Source organism: Tachysurus fulvidraco, chromosome 12 (assembly GCF_022655615.1).
Source record: "Tachysurus fulvidraco isolate hzauxx_2018 chromosome 12, HZAU_PFXX_2.0, whole genome shotgun sequence".
Lineage (NCBI taxonomy): Eukaryota > Metazoa > Chordata > Actinopteri > Siluriformes > Bagridae > Tachysurus > Tachysurus fulvidraco.
This window is the reverse complement of record NC_062529.1, coordinates 9004189-9028183: the sequence shown is the minus strand read 5'-3', so window position 1 is coordinate 9028183 and position 23995 is coordinate 9004189. Positions and strand designations below refer to the sequence as shown.

The 23995-nt window shown below is 35.2% G+C and overlaps 3 protein-coding genes across 4 annotated transcripts; 2 read left to right on the top strand and 1 right to left on the bottom strand.

The window, feature by feature from the left end:
• Positions 1–5422: 5422 nt before the first annotated feature.
• Positions 5423–12371, top strand: LOC125146069. The gene is made up of 4 exons (XM_047821815.1): positions 5423–5480; positions 6687–7434; positions 9008–9177; positions 9322–12371. The coding sequence occupies exons 2-4, from the start codon at positions 6709–6711 to the stop codon at positions 10316–10318; spliced, it is 1893 nt and encodes a 630-aa protein (XP_047677771.1). The 5' UTR covers positions 5423–5480; positions 6687–6708; the 3' UTR covers positions 10319–12371.
• A 39-nt stretch (positions 12372–12410) lies between these two features.
• LOC113659311 (cyclin-dependent kinase 2 interacting protein) lies at positions 12411–14690 on the bottom strand. 2 transcript variants are annotated; one of them, XM_027172005.2, is made up of 5 exons: positions 14533–14690; positions 13736–13895; positions 13529–13658; positions 13186–13315; positions 12411–12877 (listed from the first exon to the last, which is right to left on the bottom strand). In XM_027172005.2, exons 1-5 carry the CDS (start codon positions 14537–14539, stop codon positions 12675–12677), a joined length of 630 nt encoding a protein of 209 aa, XP_027027806.2. In that variant the 5' UTR covers positions 14540–14690; the 3' UTR covers positions 12411–12674. The 2 variants fall into 2 exon arrangements, with proteins under 2 accessions (XP_027027806.2, XP_027027808.2); XM_027172007.2 differs by having other exon boundaries at positions 13529–13655.
• A 2129-nt stretch (positions 14691–16819) lies between these two features.
• LOC125146068 lies at positions 16820–23887 on the top strand. The gene is made up of 4 exons (XM_047821814.1): positions 16820–16843; positions 18262–19021; positions 20648–20817; positions 20960–23887. The coding sequence occupies exons 2-4, from the start codon at positions 18284–18286 to the stop codon at positions 21954–21956; spliced, it is 1905 nt and encodes a 634-aa protein (XP_047677770.1). The 5' UTR covers positions 16820–16843; positions 18262–18283; the 3' UTR covers positions 21957–23887.
• The last annotated feature ends 108 nt before the right edge of the window (positions 23888–23995 follow it).

Sequence of the window (23995 nt, the reverse complement as noted above, 5' to 3'; positions counted from 1 at the left end):
TAAGCAACTGGAAGATGATTTCAAAAAGGCATAATGACAGAGGATACATTCCCTTTATATTAAAAAAAAAAAAAACATTTTTATTTTTACATTTTCTAAATAACAAAAGAAAAAGGCCCCGCAGCAAACATTTGGGCACCCCGCATAGTAGTACCTATGGCAATAGTACTGTACCTTTTGACCCTTTCTAGCTCTTTGGCAAGTATCACAGCTTGTAAATGCTTTTTGTAACCAGCCAAGTGTTTTTCATTTCTTGTTTGAGGGATTTTCGCCCATTCTTCCTTACAAGTCTTCTAGTTCTGTAAAATTAATGGGCCATGTTGCACGCACTGCTTTTTTGAGGCATCTATCCACATGTATAGGTCAGGAGACTGTGAGGGCCATGGCAAAACCTTTAGCTTACGCCACTTGAGTTAGTACATCGTGGATTTTAAAGTGTGTTTAGGATCATTAACTATTTGTAGAAGTCATTCTCTTTTCAACTTCAGCTTTTTTTACAGATGGTGTTATGTTTGCTACAAGAATTTGTTGGAAAGTAACATAAACAATACACTGAAATTGTTGCTTAAAATTTTGCAAAAAGTTTCATGTTCAAATAAATGCCTTTTGGAGAGCAATTCATCTTCCACTTGCTTAAATATTCACATAAACAGAGATTTTTTACCAGGGGTGCCCAAACTTTTGCATGCCACTGTATATATATTTATATATGTTAAAAGACCAAATTTAAATTTAGAGCATTTCTTAGCAAAGACAACGAGCTCATATTCATTGATACTAATCTTTTAACTTAGGAAAGATCAGACAATGCCCGTGACCCGAGGTAGTTCGGATAAAGCGGTAGAAAATGAGTGAGTGAGAGTGAGAAGATCAGACAATGTCAGTTTTTTGGCCAAAAAACGCTAAATCGACTGACCTAAATTTTTTGGACTGAGAAATTCATCTGAATCCACTTTTCATTAAATTCACCTTGCGTGCTATTTAAATAGGGACTTAGGGTGTCCCCAGGCTTCAAACCAGTGGTGCCACTCTTCCAAGTTTTAATTAGATTTGGACAAAATGACTCAATTAAGCCACGACACAAGTTTTAATCAGACAATAGACTGCAACTACCAAGTTTAATAGCAGTGAACCATTTCACACACACAAACAAGCACAACAAAATCACTTTACGGCTGTGTTATGAACATGCAAAACTGTATCACATGCATGCTACAGTGGTAAATTGCACAGGCGATTTTTTTGTAGCACGTGAGGCATGCCTTAGGGTGTCCAAAGTTATGTTTTGTTTTTTTTTATTTTGGAATGTTCCCAAATATATTTTTGTATTTTTAGGGTGTCCCCAGCTATGTTATTGTGTCCTTAGGCTGTCCTCATCTCTGTTTTTGTGTCCTTAAAGTATCCCCAGGTCGGATTTTGTATATATAGTGTCTCCAGGTCTCTTTCAGGACACAGAAATTGTATGTATACAAAATCTGACCTGGGGATACTTTAAGGTCCCCAGGTCTGTTTTTGTGACTTTAGTGTGTTCCTAGGACTGTTTTTGTTTTCTTTGTGTGCCCCAGGTACGTTTTTGTGTCTTTAGGGTGTCCCCATGTCTGTTTTTGTGTCCTTAGGGTGTCCCCAGGTCTGTTCTTGTGTCTTTAGTGTGTCCCCTGAAAATTTATTTTTGTTCTTAGGGTGCACTCAGCTAAGTTTTTGTGTCCTTGGGGTATCGCCAGGTCCATTTTGTGTCCTTGTGTCCCTAGGTATACTATTGTGTCCTTAAAGTGTTCCCAGGTCTGTTTAGTGTCCTTAGGCTGTCCACACGTATTCTATTGTGCCCATAAAGTGTCCCCAGGTCTGTTTTTGTGTCACCAGGTGTCAAAATATATGTGTCCTTATGGGTTCCCATGTCTGTTTTTGTATCATTAGTGTGTCCCCAGTTCTGATTTCCTGAGCTTAGAGTGTCCCTATGTATATTTTTGTATACTAAGAATGTCCCTAAAAAAGTATGTTTTTCTGTCCTTAGGTCAAGGATATTCAATTAGTCATAGAGACCAGTTCATGAAAAGAATCCCAAATGAGGAGCCAGAGAGATATGGCTTGCAATATGAGGGATGACACAACAACAATATAAGAGCCCATATGTTGTATTTTTGCATTATAAGACACACAAGGAAGCTTTTTTCCCTTATATTTAAACATGCTTGTGTTGTATTTTGAAACTACGTAACATCAGAGCATTGTAAGATGCCAAAATAGACTTTTTCTACATTCAAATAGGTAAATCAGCGAGCCATATCATCATAATTTAACAGAAACTTAAGGGCACAGAATAAAAACAAAAATTTTCACAATAAGGAAAGTAACATTGTTTCATGGTATTTTTTGTCAAAATTAAGTATTTTACTATGCCTACTTATACAACAACAGCCATCCCAATAATTGGCAAACATTAAAAAATCGTGTGTATATGTTGTCAGCACAATACGCATACAGGACTGCAGGTGCTGGGCTGTGAGGGATCGTGTGATTACTTGTTTTAGTGACATTCTTGTGTGAGAATGACAATTTGCACATGTAAGTAGTTCTAGAATTTCGCGATTGTTTTTTTTTGTTGTTGTTGTTTTTGTTTTGTGTGAATAAACTGAATTAAGAAATTAACTGAGGAAGTTATACTTAACAAAAGTTCTCATCTGTTTTAATCCTCTTGGTCATCGAGTCTCACAGGAGAAGTTGCTTGTACCACTTGCCTAACATCACGTAACTCCTGCTCTGTGCCACAACTTATCAAACCACAATGTATGTCTTGATATTCTGCAAATTTAATGAATTTTAGACAATGTCAATTTTTGGTCATTAAAAAAAACACTCAAATGCTAAGCCCACAGGTTTACGTGTTTTGGGTTGAAAAAATCATGCAATGAAAGGAAGAATTTATTTTATCGGACAAATTTGAAACTTACTGTACCTGTAATGTTTAAAAAAAATCAAAAAATCAAAAATATACCTATAATAAAGCTACACCTAGGTTTATTAAATGCCAAACCTCAAATCAATTAGCTGCTAAAATGTAACTTATTAAGAAACATCTGTTAACTGTAACTTACTGCTATCTTTTTACAGTAGAAAAACATTTTACGGTTAGAATGTTTCTCAATAGCTAGCAGCACACTATATATAGGTTATGGCACAGTCAAATGGATGCTGTGGCTCTTGATATTCCACAAAGACTTACTGTCCTAGTCACAGATGTTATTACTATTACTACTCTTATTATATGGTGCTAATATAAAATTTGTGGTTCATAAATCAGAAAATTAATATGTTCATAATATAGACCTGTAGATTAGCAGGTGCCACACAGCAAGTTTTGAGGTAATACCATGTGAGGTTTTTATTTACTTTAACTATTGCAAAGTTTATCGACAAAATGTATACGGATTACAAATCCATCTAACCGGTAGCAATGACCATTTTACTCAACATTCATCTAAAAGAGACAGCTAAGAGAGCCCACTTTGTTTTGTGAATCACCTAAGTATTACACTGGGTTTTAACCTTAGCAACCATTTATAATAAATTATTAATTGCTTCATACTGTTTGTGTTTCTTTTTTAGTTCTACAAGGGTCAAATAAGATCTTATTAAAGTGCATATTTCTTCATGCAGATGTTCAAGGAAAATGATATAGACATCCTAATGACTAAAATAATCAGAATTAGAAAATGGATGGATTGATGGAGACTGTAATAGGAGCAAATGAAAACATTTATTAAAGTAAACTATGAGTTTATTTACAACTATTTTATTTATTTAATACTACTCAGCTGTTAGCTATATAAAGAGGGAGAGGAACCAAGCTATAGTGTGTTAAGGGTTTCTTAATGAGGGGTGAGGTATATAAAAAGTACCATGTACATAAAACATTATCAAACATCTTCAAACGTTTCTAAGGATATACTGTAAGTGGAATGGATATTTATATTCCACTTAATGTAAAAAACAGGGGAAATTGTTGAATAAGTCTTTATATATTGCATCTATTCTCCTTTAGGGTTGACAGACTTACCTGTGAGATATATATTTATATTATGTATGAACATTTGAGTTATGTTTCGAATCCATCTCGATATGTCGCATACGAGAAATGAAGAACATTGGCCACCAATGTGGATGCAGTGCAACCAGGATCCAGCAGGAGGCGCCAAAGTGTATATCAGAAATCAGAACGGTCTTTATTGCCAAGTATGTTTTCACATACAGGTACGAGGAATTTTTTCTGTTACAGGAGCTCCACAGTGTAATCAGAATGGCAATGATAAGAAATGAACACATATATAATAGGCAGTTGTATGTACAGTGGAAAAAAAATGTGCAATGTGTTTTCATACAGAAAAAAAAAAACAGTTTGTTGCGACAAACTTTGATGTTGGCTTTGACGATGGAATTATTCGCAAAGGCCGGTGCTTTTTGGAGGCGAGTTGACATAAGGGTCAGTGTTACATTTGGAAGCAAGTAGACAGAAAGCTAGGGAGCCAAAACATTTGGATGTAAGTGGAGACGAGCATGTGACGTCATCTGAATACTTTTGAGGAAGTTCCCCACATTGGGCTGAGTGTTTTAATATGTCACATGTCCATGTTATGCTAATTATTTTTTTTCATGTGACGTCACGTGACGTGACCAGAATACCTGTGAGAAAGTTCCCCTCATTGTTCTGAGTGTTTTGATATGTCACATGTCCATGTTGTAAAAATTTTTTTTTGATTTTGCATATATTGGGGGCGGGGCTGCTGCCCAACAGAAAGGCCAGTCGGTACACTGAAAGCTTGCAGAGTTATAAACCTCCAAGGTTTATAATGGGGAAAAAGGCCAATTTGAGACCCGGTACCGGAAGTACTAGGAGTCAGATAGCTTAGAAAAGCAATAAATTTCAGACCAGGATCTACAACATACCCGAATTTGGTGCATGTGGCTCGAAAGCCCTAGGAGGAGTAACTCTTTATAAATTGTTGTCTAAGCTTAAATAGAAAAACAGAATGTTGGCTTCTACAAAGCCAACATAACAAAAAAAAATTGAAGTTCTGTGCTTTTGGACAATACATTCATAACCTTAAAATCATAAATCCTTTCAGCATAGAGAGGAGCTGCACAGAAAGTGCAAATACAAATCTAGACATATTTTAAACACATTTTCGTTCACTGTTGAAAAATGTTATTTCTATAAATATAATTTTATTTTAATTTTGAATAGTACCTAAATGTGAGTTTTGCTCGTGTTAACTGTTAGTGTTGATTATTGAAATAAATAAGAAAAAAGAAAGAAAAAAAAAACATAGAATGAAACAACTGTAATTAAGATCTCTTATGTTTGTGAATTAGATAAAAAGCATAGATCATGATCATGAATCACGTACACAAAGTTATTTTAGGTCATGAAAACACAAGTGAATCAGTCTGTTCCACTGACTCCCTGTGCCTCTCAGCTGTGTTATGTAAGTCTGTGCTACTTTTCTTTGTACTGTATTTTTGTATAGGTTGCTGTATTCTGTTATTCAGTTTTAATCATCTATCTACTATTTGAAAGCTCTGTTATTTTTTTTTTTTGTGGAGCTTTTTATAAAATTTTAATGTATTTATTATTTTTCCGAAAGATTCTATTTCTAATGAGGATTTTAGCCTGTTATTTCCCAAAGATACTTCAGCTTTGAAGGTGCCAATAGTTAATGTTAATGTTTAAATACATCAATATTTTGAAAAAGTGTCAAAGTTTTTTTTTTGTTTTTTGTTTTTTTGTTTGTTTGTTTTTTTTATAAATGCAAAAGATAGGGAAAGAAGTGCTAGTTGAAGTGTTTCCTGAATAAGTAGGTCAGTGAAAATAGCCAGTGACTCAGCTGTCCGGACCCCAAGGGAAAGTTGATTCCACCACCTTGGTGCCAGAACAGAGAAGAGTCTTGTACTAAACTGGTCTTCCAATGAGCAATGAATATGTAAGGAAGCTTACAAACAAACAAATAAATGTATCCTATGCTTTTCTTTGTTATATTACATGTTTGTAATCTGTTTATTATTAGGCTTAGACTATGTGGTTCAGCCACCATACAAGTCCTAATGAATGAGGTGCTAAATAAATTATTAGAACTACCCTATTAATATTAACCCATCATTTATACTACAGTTAAAAATATTTAGATCCATGTTTAATATTTAAATGAAGTACAATTATTATAATCAGCACAATATCAGTTAACAGCCATTATTTTGACATGATGTCTTAGCAAATCTTTGAGATTTTAGTAACCCCAGTGTACTGTAAAATGCCTTCCCATATTTCTGCTCCTGAGTGCATGACATTGTATAATCTCAGGAAGAAACATTTCTGCACATTATGTACTCTATTATCTGTATCAAGTGCACTGTCCATGTCCTCAATTACTATTAGCTTCCCCAACAGCAGAAATTCTCCATCTTTGTATATGTCTTTATTACAATGCATTACAGTTCATAAATGGATCTTGCTGGTGGCATATAAACTTATCACAGTCTTTCTGCCTTCATTTTCATGCTCCCCCAAGAGCCCCAACAGCATAGTAACTTTTTGCTTCTGTGAAACAATGTGATTACTTTCTGGTTTTAAATGTCAAAGACATTTACTTTTTCAGAATCTATATAACCCTAAACATATTTTTTTCTAATTTCAGTTCCTTCATTTTCTCTTCTACTATGGGTGTGGAAGACATATTGTACAATGAGCTGGTCAAATGGATGGAGAAGCAGGAGGAATGTGCAGAACACCTCATGAAATTGGCAAAAGAACTGGAGAAGATGACGGAAGTTATGACTGCCGGCCAGTTGGTGGGAAACACAGCAGCAGTGGTTGGGTCTGCTGTCCTGTTTGGAGCAGGCATTGCAACTTTTCTGACAGGAGGCCTGGCTGCACCCTTGCTGGCCACAGTAGCAGGTGTTACAGCTGGAGTTGGTACTGTAACCAGTGTTACTTGTAAGATTTTAGAGTGTTGGAAATCCAGTGAAACAATGAAAAATGCAGAGAAGACTGCTGGGGAAGTTGAAAAGATTTGGAAGCATATTGAAAGTCTCCAGGAACAACTATCAGAGGAGTGTGAATTGACTAATGACTTCAATGAAGTGCAGTGTGAAATCACAGCAAGAATCTTAAGAGCCATGGCCAAACGGAATGGGAGAGATCTGCCCCAAAGTCGCCTAACTTACCTCTTGGGAAATGACCACACATATTTTCATACACATCAATCGTTTGTTCCAAGCGAAGGGTTATTCAAGGGTGTCGGTAATTTGTTAGCATTTATTGGATTTACTGAAATCTTTCTAAAAACAGCAGCTAAAAAAGGAGCAAAATATGTTCCACTTATTCTGACTACTGAAGGAATGGCTGCTATTGCATTGAAAGCTGTGGTAAAAGGAACAGGCCAGGTATTTCTACACACACACACACACACACACACACACACACACACACACACACACACACACACACACACACACACACACCTGTTACTGTTTTGTTTTTTGTTTTTTGTTTTCAGGGCTTATTTAGCATTATACAGTAATAGTCATCTCCAACATCTATAAACAAACAAATAACTTGACGTGACAACAAAAAAAACACATCAATATGTAGTCATATTTTTTCCCAAAAGAAAAGCAACAATTAAAAACACTAATGAAATGCACAAAAAGCTAAGCAAGAATTAAGATTATCTCTATTAAATTAGAACTTTTGATGTTCTGTGGCACTCAGGTGTGTGTTTATACTATGCCAAGAAAACATTATGCCAGCCCTGACTCCAGAGGAGCAACAGTTGCTGCTCATCAATCTGGGAAGGTGTTATAAGGCTATCTCGTTTGAAATTCATCATTCTTGTCACGGAACGCAGGATAAAAACAGACCCAAATGCAGGATACCACGGTTTATTAATAAAACCACAGACCAGACAAAACAAAACAAAAGACAAGAATACTAATACTAATGACAGTTAGACACATACTGTAAGGGACAGGTGTGCTGAGGCAGAAAGGAATAGACAAGGGCAGTGCAGACACGTGAACATGAAACGTAAACACAAAGCACATGGCCAAATTTCATGCTAGATCCTGACAATTCTACTGTGAAAAGTTTTGCTGATAAATGGAGAGCCTCATATGAATTGTCTAACGTTGTGGTGAAGGGCTGAGGATTGGCTTGTTTCACAGCCATACTGTAGATCCTGGGAAACTTTCAGTGATTAAGACAATGATGAACTCCACTTTATACCAAAATATTCATGGGACAAATGTGACGCATCTGTCCACCAGTTATTGCTGGGATGTTATTTGGCTTAACGTATGTGAGACATTGATCCTCAGCACACCTAAAAAATATAATGAATGGCTGAAGTAAAAAGTAAAAGGTGTTGGAATGGCCAAGTCAGTGCCTGAACCTCAACTCAATTGTGATGCTGTGGACCTGAAAAGAGATGTGCACAAACAAATTCCCTTAACCATTAATGAAGTAAAGCAATATTTGTTAAGGGATTTTTTTTTTTTTTTTTAAAAAGGCCAAAATCTCTCTAAATGATTTGAGAGACTGATAAACTCCTACAGGCAACATTACTATGTTACTGAATTATAGCATACACTTAATTAATACATGCTTTCTGAATGTTGAATTAATTTTGGGGAAATATGACAATATTGGCAGTAAACATGGCCAAATGTACAAGACCATCACACCCTTATGGTGTGCTTCCCCAAGCTCTTGCCACAAAATAGAAAGCACAGTTGTATAGAATATATTTGTAAATTGTGACCTTGACATTTTATCTCACTGGAGCTAAGAGGTAAGAAGTCCAAAACTGTTCCAGCATGACAATGCTCCTGTGAAAACAACACGAAGACATGGTTTGCCAATTTAGAATGAAAGAAAACAAGTGGCTTGCACAGACCCTAATCTTTAAAAATATGTAAAATATAAAATTAAAATATGAAAAGAAATTTCACTTCGCAGGTCGCAGGAGGAGCCCTTGGCCTGGTGCTCTCACTTCCAGATCTGATTGACAACTGTGAAAAACTGATTAAGAACAAACATCAGACAGAAGCTAGCAAATATCTGAGGAACAAAGCATGTGAAATTCGTGATGCTGTCAAAAAAATTAAAAAGCAATTGACTGAATTGCAGTAAGTACATAAGTGTTTCTTTGATCATTGCATGTAAATGATATATTGAAAAAGCAACATGAATAAGAACTGCTTACTAGACTACAATAATAATACAATGTCTGGATCAACTGCTGGATTCCATCACCTACATTTATCTTTCAGAGAGATGCTCAATGAAATCCCTGAAATCGAGATTCACATTGATTTGGCTACAGAGATGTGTGGCAACCAAAGATACACACGAGGCACCATTTCCGTGGAGTCTAAAAAGACCAAAAAGCATGATGGAAATAAAAAAGAGTTTATTTTAATATCCACAAAAGTCATGTGTGAAACCAAGACTGGTGACAAAAGTAAACAGAAATCAGCTGTCAATTCAAATAACAAAAGACTGAAGGGGAATGAAGAAAAGAGGAAAGAAGAGGAAAGAAGAAAAAAGGAATTCCGCCTTCCTACAATAACCATGTCCAACGTGCGTTCTCTTTCAAACAAAATGAAGGAGATTAAAGAAAAGTTGAAGAATGATGAATTCTTTGCCAGTGACGTGATGTTCTTCACAGAGACATGGTTAAAAAACAACTCCTCCCCAATCGATGTGGATGGATATACATCTTACAGGGTTGATCGTGATGCAGTGCTTACTCAAAAAAATAGAGGAGGGGGAATGATAATGCTTGTGAAACAGGATTGGGCAAGTGATGTGACGGTAAGATACACTGACAATACCCCAGACTATGAGGTAATGGATGTGTCTATTAAACCACATGACCATCCTCAGGATGATCCACCACTCACCTTCATCCATGTTTATATACCAGGGCCTAATTTTGATAAAGCTGCCGCTGACATCACTCGTATTTACTGTAATGCTCTGGCGAGGTCTGGTTATGGTCGTGTTTTCTTGTTGGGTGATTTCAACAGGTGTAACATCACTACTTTAATAGACTACCTCCTATGCCAATACATCACATGCCCAACCAGACGCAATAACACCCTGGATAGGTGTTATGGACATGTGCCTGGTGCTTATAGAAGTGTTTGCAGACCCCCACTTGGCCGGTCAGACCATAATGTTATTCATCTGATTCCTAAAGATCAGAATGACCCTCCCAAATATGGGGAGTGTAAACATGACCATACCAAACCCAGTAAGCAATGAGATGTGAGGCTTATTAATATTGATAGCATGTTTTGTCCTATAGATTTAGGTGGCTTTAGATAAACTAAAAGAAAAAGCATTGAAAAAGGAGAAAGGATTATATTTGAGAGAAAAGTGAAATGGAATGAAGTTGTTTCCAAATTTCCAAAATAAGAATCAAATACACAACTATAATATAGTTACACCTGTGTTGATGAAAGCATGCCAGTGACCTCAAATCAGTTTGAATGTTTAGATAACAATGGAGCAATACCTTAACATTAGCTACTAAACATAGCTTATTGAGAAACATCTGTTAACTGTAACATAAAGTCATTTTCATGTATATAGTATAGTGTAGGGCCTCTATTTTGTGGCCACCACAGTATAATTTTGTCTTGGGATTCACAGGTTTAAGCCCTGCACAGTGTTTAGAGGGATTTTGAGCTATTTCTCTTCTAGAACAGTGGACAGGTCATTATGTGATACTGGTGGTGGTTTCCTGACTCACTTGTCCAACTCACCCCAAAGTGGCTCAAAAATGTTCTTATCTGGTGACCGTACAAACAATGGAAAATGTTCATTTTTATGTTCACTGTCACCGGTCTTGGAAACCAATTGCAGCCCAAATCATCGCTGTTATTTAAATGTTATAGTAAATGTTAGTAGACTCCTTTTAATATGAGTTAACCGATTTATAATCACTAAGCAATCTTTATGTAATCATGCATGCTACGCTGACTAATTGTGTTAAAATGAACTTAACTTTAACTCAATCCAAGCACTAAATCTTATTATTACAGTTTACTGCTATTATTATATGCCTATATATTATATCTAATGTTATAATTATATTTAAAATAAAATACAAAATAATAATGAGTACTACACTTAGTATTAATCTTAGCAACCTATGTGATTTTGTTGTGGTTGTTGTTTTGTGTTTTCTATTTAATCAAAATTCTTAATTATTCTATTTTTCCGTTATTCAAACTGAGAAAACCACAGAAAGAAAATTTCTTAAAAAACCAAGACACACATACATAATCGGCCCTAACATTAAATCCACTGGCCTTTTATTGGGTAAATCCTTCTTTCTGAGCCGTAGAGGCATGGAATCCACAAGACCTATGATGGTGTGTGTATTTATTTATTTATTCATTTAAATATGTTTATTGTTTATCATTCAAAATACCAATAGCACTTTTACGGCTGCTCGAGTCATTTACACTAACATTTATTTACTATGGTAAAAACTAACCAATATTGCACCATTTTTTGCTTACTAATATTTATTTATTCTTCTTCAAAATACTCAGATTTTTGGTGGGCCAGTGTGACAGAGGGATGATCTGAAAGAATTCATTTATTATTCAGTTATTTGATTACTAAAAATATATGTCACATTAATTGTTTTAACTTTATTGTGGTTCGTAGTGAATTGATATTGTAATACTATTGTAATTCCATTGCAGTATACTGGATCATTTTATTATTACATATAAAATATTGTCACTCCTCATGCACTTTGTTCAGTAAGACATTATAAAGACAGCTGGATCCTCTGTGTAGCCTTGTGTGGACTCTGGCTACTGTACATCCTCTGCCCCATGTAGATAAGGTAGATAAGGTAAGCCTGCATAACCTTTTTGTTAAATGCATCCTACATAATAAAAAGTTTCTCATTTATCTCCTTGAACGAAAGAAAATAGTCATGCCTCAGAATTTTAAAAAGCTAAAAACAGCCAGGATTGTTTTCATTTATTTATTAAAACATCTTAAAGATTGCTGACACATGAGTAACATCATAAAAACAATGTGGTAAAGTCTTGTGATTTGGTGTCAATTGTCTAATTTGTGTAATTGTGTAAATTGTAAAATGCTATACTACTATAGGTTTGTTATTATTATTAACCACATGTGAATTGTTTGAGTACAAATCTAAAAGTATGTAATATTGTGCCAAATAAAATAATGTCTGTCTGTATGTCTCTCTTTCTGTCACACATATATACATATACAGTACATACATACATACATACACACATACATACATACTACAGTCATGTAAAAATATTAGGACACCTCATTAAATATTCTTTATTAGGAAATGTCATTTTTCGGATCTTGTTTTAATTTGTACCTGTAGATGATATAATTGCATGTAAACAACTTATACATTTTCTATGGTTTAATTAAAAACCATAAATTAATGCCAATGACATTTCAAAAAACACATTTTAATATTAGAAAATGCTTATACCATAACCAAGAAACTGTATAAATGGTAGACATTTGTTTACTATTACATTGACCACCGTACAAACGTAAAGACTGGCATGTTTCATTGAATCAGAAATCAAATCAAATAAATAAATTAGACAGCTCTGTAGCCAGTCTCCATCAGTAAGCTCTCTAGGACAAGTTTGGTGTTATCCTGGATGTAGGGTTGATAGAGCCAACAGGACAGATACACCATGCAGAGATCTGGGTTTGTTGTGTGGGCCACTTCCCGTAATATGGTGCTCTTAAGGGCCAGCTCCTGCTTGTACGCCTCATAAAGCTCAGAAGACACTTCAGCTGTAAGTGTAAAAAAACATTGTTAGAAACTGGATTTTATGCTGAACATATTTTCTATGAATTTGTTCACAAACACTAACCAGATATATATTATTGGTAAAGTATATGGTAAAATATATATAATACCAGGGTAATAAAAATAAAAAGATTTCATCAAGGGTTTTTTGGATGATTAACATTGTCTAAATGGGAAAGTCTTTTTGTAGGTTCTTCAATTAAATCTTTAAGGGTTTACCAGCTACTCCAAAGAATCCTATGTGGTAGCACATGACATGTCAGTATCCTTTTAATGAAAATCATTACATTACCAAAATGATTTGTAAACCAAGTGTGAAACAGTGGTTTTGGTCTTCCTTTCTCTCCATACTGAAATGTCTCCAGTTCACATATCCCCTTCTCAACAGACACCATTCTTTCCATTTTAGACAGAATGTGGGCCTTTACAGAAAAAAAACAAAAACAAAAAACAAACATTGACTCGTTTTGTATGTAACAGGCACTGTCATAAACCACACTCGCTATGACTAACTCAATACTAATCAGTAACAAATATCCATTTACAATTTAGATTAGTTCTCTTGAAGCAGTATACACTGGACCTGAAACTGTAATATATAATGGAACCTGACATTTTGGTTACTCAACCCGTACCATTTTGTCTACAACATTCTGTAGTTTGGTGCATTCCTCCTCTAGCTCTGGGTTGCTATAATATGCACTTCTTTCTGCAGCAGCTGAAATCTGGCCCTCCATCATAACCTCAGGCTCCTTCACAGACCTGCTTCAGAGAACATGGATGAGGGAAAAACAGAATTTAGCTTTAACAAAACCTTTCACTTTAAATGTCGTAAGTCTTACTCTTTGCTCAGTCTGAAGTTGACTATTTTGGTTGCGATGGTAGATCCTTCGTCACACAGACGATCCCATTTCAGGATTAAATTATGCCAGTCTGCTGCGTTATCCTTCAGTTTTCTGGCACTTCCTGTTAAGTTGCCTTTTCTTCCAGGGGTTGTGGCATCTGATTACATAAAAAAACAATCTTAAATAAAAAAACAATCTTTATGAGGGTTAAACAGGCAGTCTGTATCTGAATAACGGTTATAATTTAGAGGCAAAATAAAGGTGTTATATAAATAAATGGAAAAAAAATTTAATTGCATGTCAGAAAATAATGCATGTTTTTTATGTTGTAAATTTTTAACGTCGTTTTTTTTTTAAACATGCCTTGCACAGTACTGAATATGTCCATGTATGTTTCCGACAATGTCAATTTCCTTCCTGTTTGTAAAACTGCTTTAACAACAACAGAAACAAAGCCATGCTGTTTTTTAAACCAATTTTTACCATTTATTGAGGTGTTTATGAGGGAGGAATTACACCATAATGTTGATTATTAATAGGTTAACATTAGTGCATTGTATTTGTGTTGTTCCTTTTATTATGTGATAAAGAAAGTATATTCCAACAAACCTTGTCAACTCTTAACACAATAAATGTCAAACTTCATTAATTTCTTGTTTGTTATTAGTTTATTACCAGTGATACAAAGTACTTCATCTAATCAGGAACAAATACACACTAATAATCAAATTACTATCAGAACTCAGACAGCAGGTTACTTTACAGAGCACATCGATCTCCAGAATAATACTTACCCTCCATTTCAGACTTAGTTCTGTCATAAATGTAACACACTAAACCTGTAAACAATCACTTATGTGGACACATCTTGCTTATGATCCATGCTGATCGTCTTCAACGCGGATTGTTTCTCTGTGGCAAATAAAACGCTGAAACACTCAGTATTGCCACCTGCTGGAAAAGAAGCACTGCGACAGCTATAGAGGTTTTTTTTAAGTTTTGAGAATGGCAATAATATAAATCTACATAAAGTCTGCTGCTTCAGTGTTTTTAGATCTTTTTGTCAGATGTTACTAATGTATACTGAGGTATAATTAGAAGCATTTTATAAACATCAAAGGCTTTTATTGACAATTACATTGCGCAAATTTTATGCAAAGAGTTAATATTTGCATTGTTGACCCTTCTTTGACTCATCATTAAGGGAATAATTAGCAGCCAGGTGTTACTAATGAAATGCACAAGATTAGCTAATTAGGAAGATTTTTGACTAACTCTATAAAAACATAACTTTTGGCAGTTAGTTTGGTGCTCTGGGGCAATCAGGTGTCCGTTTACATAATGCCAAGAATAAATGACAAAAGCCCTGACTTCAGTGAAGCTATTATTGCTGTTTATCAATCTATCAAGGGTTATAAGGCCATCTCCAACCATTCTGAAAGTCACTATTTTACAATGTTTATGAATGGAGAGCTTTATGAATTTCACAAGCTTCACAGGAGTGGGCATTAAAGCAAATTTAGTCCAAGGGTAGATCATTTAATGCTTAAAGAAATCCAAAGACCTTATGACCTACAATCTTCTGAAAAAATATTAAATGTTTATGTTCATGTGCAAAACAACAGATCGGAAATCAAAGCTACTGAGAAAATGTGGCTTCCATGAAAGGGTGATTAGAAAAAAGCCCCTTCTCTTCACAAAGAATAGGGTAGCACAAATTTGTTAAAGTTAAAGTGGTACAAAACTGTTACAGTATGACAATGCCCCAGTGAAAAAGCATGAAGACATGGTTTGCCAGGAATGGGAGAAATCAAGTGGCCTGCACAGAGCCAAAATCTTTTTAAGAATATCTCGCTTGACTTCACTAAAGCTTTTATAGCTGGTGATGTGGTGATGTTTTATAGCTAGTGATCTGATGTTCTTCACAGCGAAAACAGTGCAGGTGGAAACCCGGATGACCCGAGACTATGAGGTAATGGTTGTGTCCATTATACCACCTGACCATCCTCAGGATGCGCCACCACTCACCTTCATCCTATATCATATTTACTGTGATGCTCTGGTGAGGTCTGGTGGTGGTCTTGTTTTCTTGTCCTGTTTTCAACAGGTGTGACATCACTCCTTTCCTGAGAAACCTACAGCAATACATCACATGCCCAACCAGATGTGCCTGGGGCTTATACAGTATGTGTAACACATAAAGTGTTTGCAGAGCCCCACTTGGCCGTTCAGACCATAATATTATAAATCTGATTCCTAACGATCAGTATGACCCTTCCAAAGAGGGTGTTACTGGGTTTGGTATGGCCATGTCAGCTGTTAGCTATATAAAGAGGGAGAGGAACAGAGGGATAAAGTATTAATGGTTGCTTAATGAGAGTTGAGGTATATAAAAAGTTCCATGTACATCTTCAAACGTTTCTAAGGATATAAGTGGGATGGATATTTATATTCCACTTAATGTAAAGGACAGGGGAAATTGTTGAATAAGTTTTTATATATTGCACCTATTCTGCATTGAGGGTTGACAGACTTACCTGTGAGATATATATTTATATAAGGTATGAACATTTGAGTTGTGTCACAAGTGACTTATCTAACACCAATCTATCTCGATATGTCGCATACGAAAAAAGGAAGAGAGAGGTAAAACATTGACCACCAATGTGGATGCAGTGCAACCAGAATCCAGCAGGAGGCGCCTAGGTGTAAGATGCATAGAGATGAGCATCACAGAAATGCGAATTAAAATCTATCTAGACATATTTTAAATTATTTTTTTTTCACTGTTGAAAAATGTTATTTCAATAATTATTATTTTATTTTCATTTTGAATAGTACCTAAATGTGAGAAAAATGTAACAAGAGTTTTGCTCGTGTTAACTGTTAGTGTTGATTGTTGAGATAAATAAGAAAAAATAGAAAGTAAAATAAAATATAAAACGAAACATAGAATGAAACAACTGTTATTATGATCTCTTCTGATTATGAATTAGAAGCATGGATCATGATCATGAATCACGTACACAAAGTTATTTTAGGTCATGAAAACAAAAGTGAAATCATTCTGTTCCACTGATTCACTGCGCATCTCAGCTCTGTTATGTAAGTCTGTGTTACATTTTTATTATATATTACAAATCTCAACAATTCTTCTTGTCAGATCGAAAGTCTACATGTGAAAGTATTAATCATGTATCAAGTATAGGTTGCTGTATCTATCTGCCATTTGAAAGCTCTGTTGTTTTTGCCGGTAAGCCTGCAAAATAGACAGGAAGTCTGAGGAGGAAATGCAGCTGTTTGTGAATATTTTTGTGGAGCTTTTTATAACATTTTAATATATTTATTATTTTTCCTAAAGATTCTATTTCTAGTGAGGATTTTAGCCTGTTATTTCCCAAAGATATTTCAGCTTTGAAGGTGCCAATAGTTAATGTTAATATTTAAAAAATATGTTATTTCTTTATTTAAGAAATATAATACATGTTGTGGTTCAAAAGCTGCTAAAAATTTCCTACTAGCTTTACCAGCTTGCAAAATATTAAATTATTTTAGCTAATGCATTATTTTACATCTTCTTTAATGCATGATTAAATTGATTAACAGGATTCAGATTTTCTAATTGTATTAATATTGTATTATTTTCATGATAACAAGTTGTCTGTGATGTTCTGCAGTAGCAGTTGGTTAAACAATTTTACATAAAATAAACAAAACAGGGTGAGAAATTAGTCCTGCAGGCAAAAAAGTGATAGAGAAAAGAACACTGGTCTTCCAATGAGCAATGAATATGTAAGGAAACTTACAAACAAAGAAATAAATGTATATATGCTTTTGTTTGTTAGATTACATGTTTGTAATCTGTTTATTATTAGGCTTAGACTATGTGGTTCAGCCACCATACAAGTCCTAACGAATGTGGTGCTACAGGAGAAATTATTAGTAAATTATTAGAACTACCCTATTAATATTAACCCATCATTTATGCTGCAGTTAAAAATATTTAGATCCATGTTTAATATTTAAATCAACAGCTTCTTGTTTGAAAATTCAACTTCACTGTGGTACATATTATTATAATCAGCACAATCTCAGTTAACAGCCATAATTTTGACGTGATGTTTAAGCAAATCTATGAGATTTTAATAACCGCAATTTAAAATGCCTTCCCATAAGACATTACACAATGCGACTGTCATGACGCGGGGTAAGGAAGCGGACCCAAACGCAGGATAGCCAAATCAACAGGGTTTAATAACAAAAGGACATAAAAAAAACACACTGAGAAGAGACAGGACAAAGACAACAGTAGATTCCGCGCTGCACAAGGCAACGAGGCACAGTTAAATACACAGGGTAATCACAATAGGAAACAGGTGTGTCGACAGAGAGGAGCAGACGAAGGCGGTGCAGACACGTGACGAGGAACGTAAACAGATTCACGTGGCCTGAGTCATGACAGCGACACTCAAATTACTTTTTCAGAATCTAAATAACTCTAAGCATATTTTTTCTAATTCCAGTTCCTTCATTTTCTCTTCTACTATGGATGTGGAAGACGAACTGATCAGTGAGCTACTCCAATGGATGGAGAAGCAGGAGGAATATGCGGAACTTCTCATGAAATTGGCAAAAGAACTGGAGGGCATGACGGAAGTTATGACTGTCGGCCAGTTGGTGGGAAACACAGCAGCAGTGGTTGGGTCTGCTGTCCTGGTAGGAACAGGCATTGCAACTTTGCTGACAGGAGGCCTGGCTGCACCCTTGCTGGTCACAGCAACAGCAGGTGTTACAGCTGGAGTTGGTACTGTAACCAGTGTTACTTGTAAGCTCTTAGAGAGTTGGAAATCCAGTAAAACAATGAAAAATGCAGAGAAGACTGCTGGGGAAGTTGAAAAGATTTGGAAGCATATTGAAAGTCTCCAGGAACAACTATCAGAGGAGTGTGAATTGACTAATGACTTCAATGAAGTGCAGTGTGAAATCACAGCAAGAATCTTAAGAGCCATGGCCAAACGGAATGGGAGAGATCTGCCCCAAAGTCGCCTAACTTACCTCTTGAGAAATGATCACACGAATTTTCATACACAGCAATCGTTTTTTCAGAGCAATGTGTTAGTCATGGGTGGCATTACTTTGCTACTATTAATTGGATTTTACGACATCCTTCTAAAAACAGCATCTAGAAAAGGAGCAAAACATGTTCCACGTTTTCTGATTACTGAAGTTATAACTGCTCTTTCATCGAAAACATGGAAAACTTTGTTAAAAGGAACAAGCCAGGTATTTCTACACACACACACACACACACACACACACACACACACACACACACACACACACACACACACATACTCCAGTTACTGTTTTTTGTTTTTTTTTTGTAAAACAGGGCCTATTTAGCATTATAATGGCCATCTCGAACATCTATAAACAAACAAATAACTTGACAACAACAAAAAACACATCAATATGTAGTCATATTTTTTCCCCAAAAGAAAACCAACATTTAAAAACACTAATGAAATGCACAAAAAGCTCAGCAAGTATTAAGACTATCTCTATTAAATTATTATCTCTATTAGAATTTAGATTTTCTGGGGCACTCAAGTGTGTGTTTATACTATGCCAAGAAAACATTATGCCAGTCCCGACTCCAGAGGAGCAACAGTTGCTGCTCATCAATCTGGGAAGGTGTTATAAGGCTATATCCAATTTGAAATTAATCATTCTTTTCACAGAACGCAGGAAAAAAAACAGACCCAAATGCAGGATACCACAGTTTATATAAAACTATGGTTTAATAAAATTAGTAAGTTTAATAAATAATAATAATAATATAAAAATAATAATAAGTTTAATAAAACTATGGTTTATTAATAAAACCACAGACCAGACAAGACAAAACAAAAGACAAGGATAATAATACTAATGACAGTTAGACACATAAGGAGCAGGTGTGCTGAGGCAGAAAGGAATAGACAAGGGCAGGGCAGACACATGAACATGAAACGTAAACACAAAGCACATGGCCAAATTTCGTGCTAGATCCTGACAATTCTACTGTGAAAAGTTTTGCTGATAAATGGAGAGCCTCATATGAATTGTCTAACATTGTGGTGAAGGGCTGAGGATTTGTTTTGCAGCCATAGTGTAGATCCTGGGAAACTTTCAGTCATTAAGACAATGATGAACTCCCACTTTATACCAAAATATTCTTGGGACAAATGTGACATGTTATTTGGCTTAACACATGTAAGACTTTGATCCTCAGCACACCTAAAAAAATCTAATGAATGAAGTAAAAAGTAAAAGGTGTTGGAATGGTCAAGTCAGTATCTAAACCTCAATTCAATTGTGATGCTGTGGACCTCAAAAGAGATGTGCACAAACAAATTCCCTTAATTATTAATGAAGTAAAGCAATATTTGTTGAGTTATTTAAAAAAAATAAAGGCCAAAATCTCTCTAAATGATTTGAGAGACTGATAAACTCCTACAGGCAACATTACTATGTTACTGAATTATAGCGTGCACTTAATTAATACACGGTTTATGAATGTTGAATTAATTTTGGGGAAAGATGACAATATTGACATTAAACATGGCCAAATGTGCAAGATCATCACACCCTTATGGTGTGCTTCCCCAAGCTCTTGCCACAAAATAGAAAGCACAGTTGTATAGAATATATGGTATATATCTGTATATTGTAACCATGACATTTTATTTCACTGGAGCTAAGAAGCCCAAAACTGTTCCAGCATGACAATGCACCTGTGAAAACAGCATGAAGACATGGTTTGCCAATTTAGAATGAAAGAAAACAAGTGGCTTGCACAGACCCTAATCTTTAAAAATATGTAAAATATAAAATTGAAATATGAAAAGAAATTTTACTTCTCCGCAGGTCGCAGGAGGAGCCATCGGCCTGGTGCTCTCACTTCCTGATCTGATTGACAACTGTGTAACATTGTTTAAGCACAAAAATCAGACAGAAGCTAGCAAATATCTGAGGAACAAAGCATGTGAAATTTGTGATGCTGTCAAAAAAATTAAAAAGCAATTGACTGAATTGCAGTAAGTACATAAGTTTCTTTGATCATTTCATGTAAATTATATATTGAATAAGCACCATGTGTAAGAACTGCTTACTAGATTACAATAATAATACAATGTCTGGATCAACTGCTGGATTTCATCACCTACATTTGTCTTCCAGAGAGATGCTCAATGAAATCCCTGAAACTGAGTGTCACATTGATTTGGCTACAGAGATGTGTGGCAACCAAAGATACACAAGAGGCATCATTTCCGTGGAGTCTAAAAAGACCAAAAAGCAGAAGGGGGGAAAAAAGGAGTTTTTCTTCCTATCCACAAAAGACATGTGTGAAACCAAGTCTGGTGACACAAGTAAACAGAAATCAGCTGTCCATTCAAATAACAACAAAAAACAGGAGGGGAATGATTCTGGAGAAAAAGGGAAAGAAGAGGAAAATAGAGGAAAGAAATCTCGCCTTCCTACAATAACCATGTCCAACGTGCGTTCTCTTCCAAACAAAATGGAGGATATTGAAGAAATGGTGGAGGATCCTGAATTATTTGCCAGTGACATGATGTTCTTCACAGAGACATGGTTAAATAACAACTCACCCCCAATCAGCTTGGATGGATATGATTCTGTCCAGCTCAATCGCGATCCAGCGCTTACTCAAAAACGTAGAGGAGGGGGAATGATCGTTTTTGTAAATAAGGCCTGGGCGAAAGAAGTGCAGGTGAAAAACCTCAGGATGACCCGAGACTGTGAGTTAATGGTTGTGTCCATTATACCACACAACCATGATGATCCACCATTTATCTACATCTATGTTTATGCACCAGGGCCTAACTTTAAGATAGCTGCCATAGACATAGCTGGTTTTTTCTATGATGCTCTGGAGATATGGCCGAATAGTCATGTTTTTTTGTTGGGTGATTTCAACAGGTGTGACATGACTCCTTTCTTGGGTACCCTGGATCAATACATCACATGTCCAACCAGATACAATAACACCCTGGATTTGTGTTATGGAAATGTGCCTGGGGTTTATAGAAGTGTTTGCAGACCCCCACTTGGCCGGTCAGACCATAATGTTATTCATCTGATTCCTAAAGATCATAATGACTCTCCCAAAGATGGGGATTGTAAACATGACCATACCAAACCCAGTAAGCAATGAGACGTGAGGCATATTATTATTGATAGCTTGTTTTGTCCTATAGATGTAGGGGGCTTTAGATAAACTAAAAGAAAAAGCATTGAAAAAGGAGAAAGGATTATATTTGTTGAGAGAAAGGTGAAATGGAATGAAATTTTAAGTTGCTCGTGACCAAAATTCCAATAAGAATCAAATGCACAACTATAATATAGTTACACCTGTGTTAATGAAAGCATGCCAGTGACCTAAAATCATTTTGAATGTTTAGATAACAATGGAGCAATACCTTAACATTAGCTACTACAACATAGCCTATTGAGAAACATCTGTTAACTGTAACATAAAGTCATTTTCATGTATATAGTATAGTGTAGGGCCTCTATTTTGTGGCCACCACAGTATAATTTTGTCTTGGGAATCACAGGTATAAGCCCTGCACAGTGTTTAGAGGGATTTTGAGCTATTTCTCTTCTAGAACAGTGGACAGGTCATTATGTGATACTGGTGGTGGTTTCCTGACTCACTTGTCCAACTCACCCCAAAGTGGCTCAAAAATGTTCTTATCTGGTGACCGTACAAACAATGGAAAATGTTTACTTTTATGTTCATTGTCACCGGTCTTGGAAACCAATTGCAGCCCAAATCATCACTGTTATTTAAATGTTATAGTAAATGTTAGTAGACTCCTTTTAATATGAGTTAACCTATTTATAATCACTAAGCAATCTTTATGTAATCATGCATGCTACGCTGACTAATCGTGTTAAAATTAACTTAACTATAACTTTTATCCAAGCACTAAATCTTATTATAGGTTACTGCTATTATTATATGTCTACAGTATATATTATATCTAATGTTATAATTATATTTAAAATGACATACAAAATAAGAATGATTTTAGAGTACTACACTTAGTATTAATCTTAGCAACCTATGTGATTTTGTTGCAGTTGTTGTTTTGTGTTTTCTATTTAATCAACATTTTTAATTATTCTATTTTTCTGTTATTCAAACTGAGAAAACCACAGAAAGAAAATTTCTTAAAAAACCAAGACACACATACACAATCAGCCCTAACATCAAATCCACTGGCCTTTTATTGGGTAAATCCTTCTTTCTGAGCCGTAGAGGCATGGAATCCACAAGACCTATGATGGTGTGTGTATTTATTTATTTATTCATTTAAATATGTTTATTGTTTATCATTCAAAATACCAATAGCACTTTTACTGCTGCTGCGAGTCATTTACACTAACATTTATTTACTATGGTAAAAACTAACCAATATTGCACCATTTTTTTGCTTATTAATATTTATGTATTCATCTTCAAAATACTCAGATTTTTGGTGGGCCAGTGTGACAGAGGGATGATCTGAAAGAATTCATTTATTATTCAGTTATTTGATTACTAAAAATATATGTCACATTAATTGTTTTAACTTTATTGTGGTTCGTAGTGAATTGATATTGTAATAGTATTGTAATGCCATTGCATTATACTGGATCATTTTATTATTGCATATAAAATATTGTCACTCCTCATGCACTTTGTTCAGTAGTAAGACATTATAAAGACAGCTGGATCCTCTGTGTAGCCTTGTGTGGACTCTGGCTACTGTACATCCTCTGCCCCATGTAGATAAGGTAAGCCTGCATAACCCTTTTTTTTAAGGCAGAGTCACACTCAGTTGCATCCTACATAATAAAAAGTTTCTCATTTATCTCCTTGTACAAAAGACAATAGTCATGCCCCAGAATTTAAATTTTTGACACGATAACATCATAAAAACAATGTGCTAAAGTCTTGTGATTTGGTGTCAATTGTCTAATTTGTGTAAATTATAAAACGGTATACTACTATAGGTTGATTATTATTAACTGCATGTGAATTGTTTGAGTACTAATCTAAAAGTATGTAATATTGTGTCAAATAAAATACTGTCTGTATGTCTCTTTCTCTCACATTATATACATATACATACATAGTCATGTGAAAATATTAGGACACCTCATTAAATATTCTTTATGAGGAAATGTCATTTTCTTCTTGTTTTA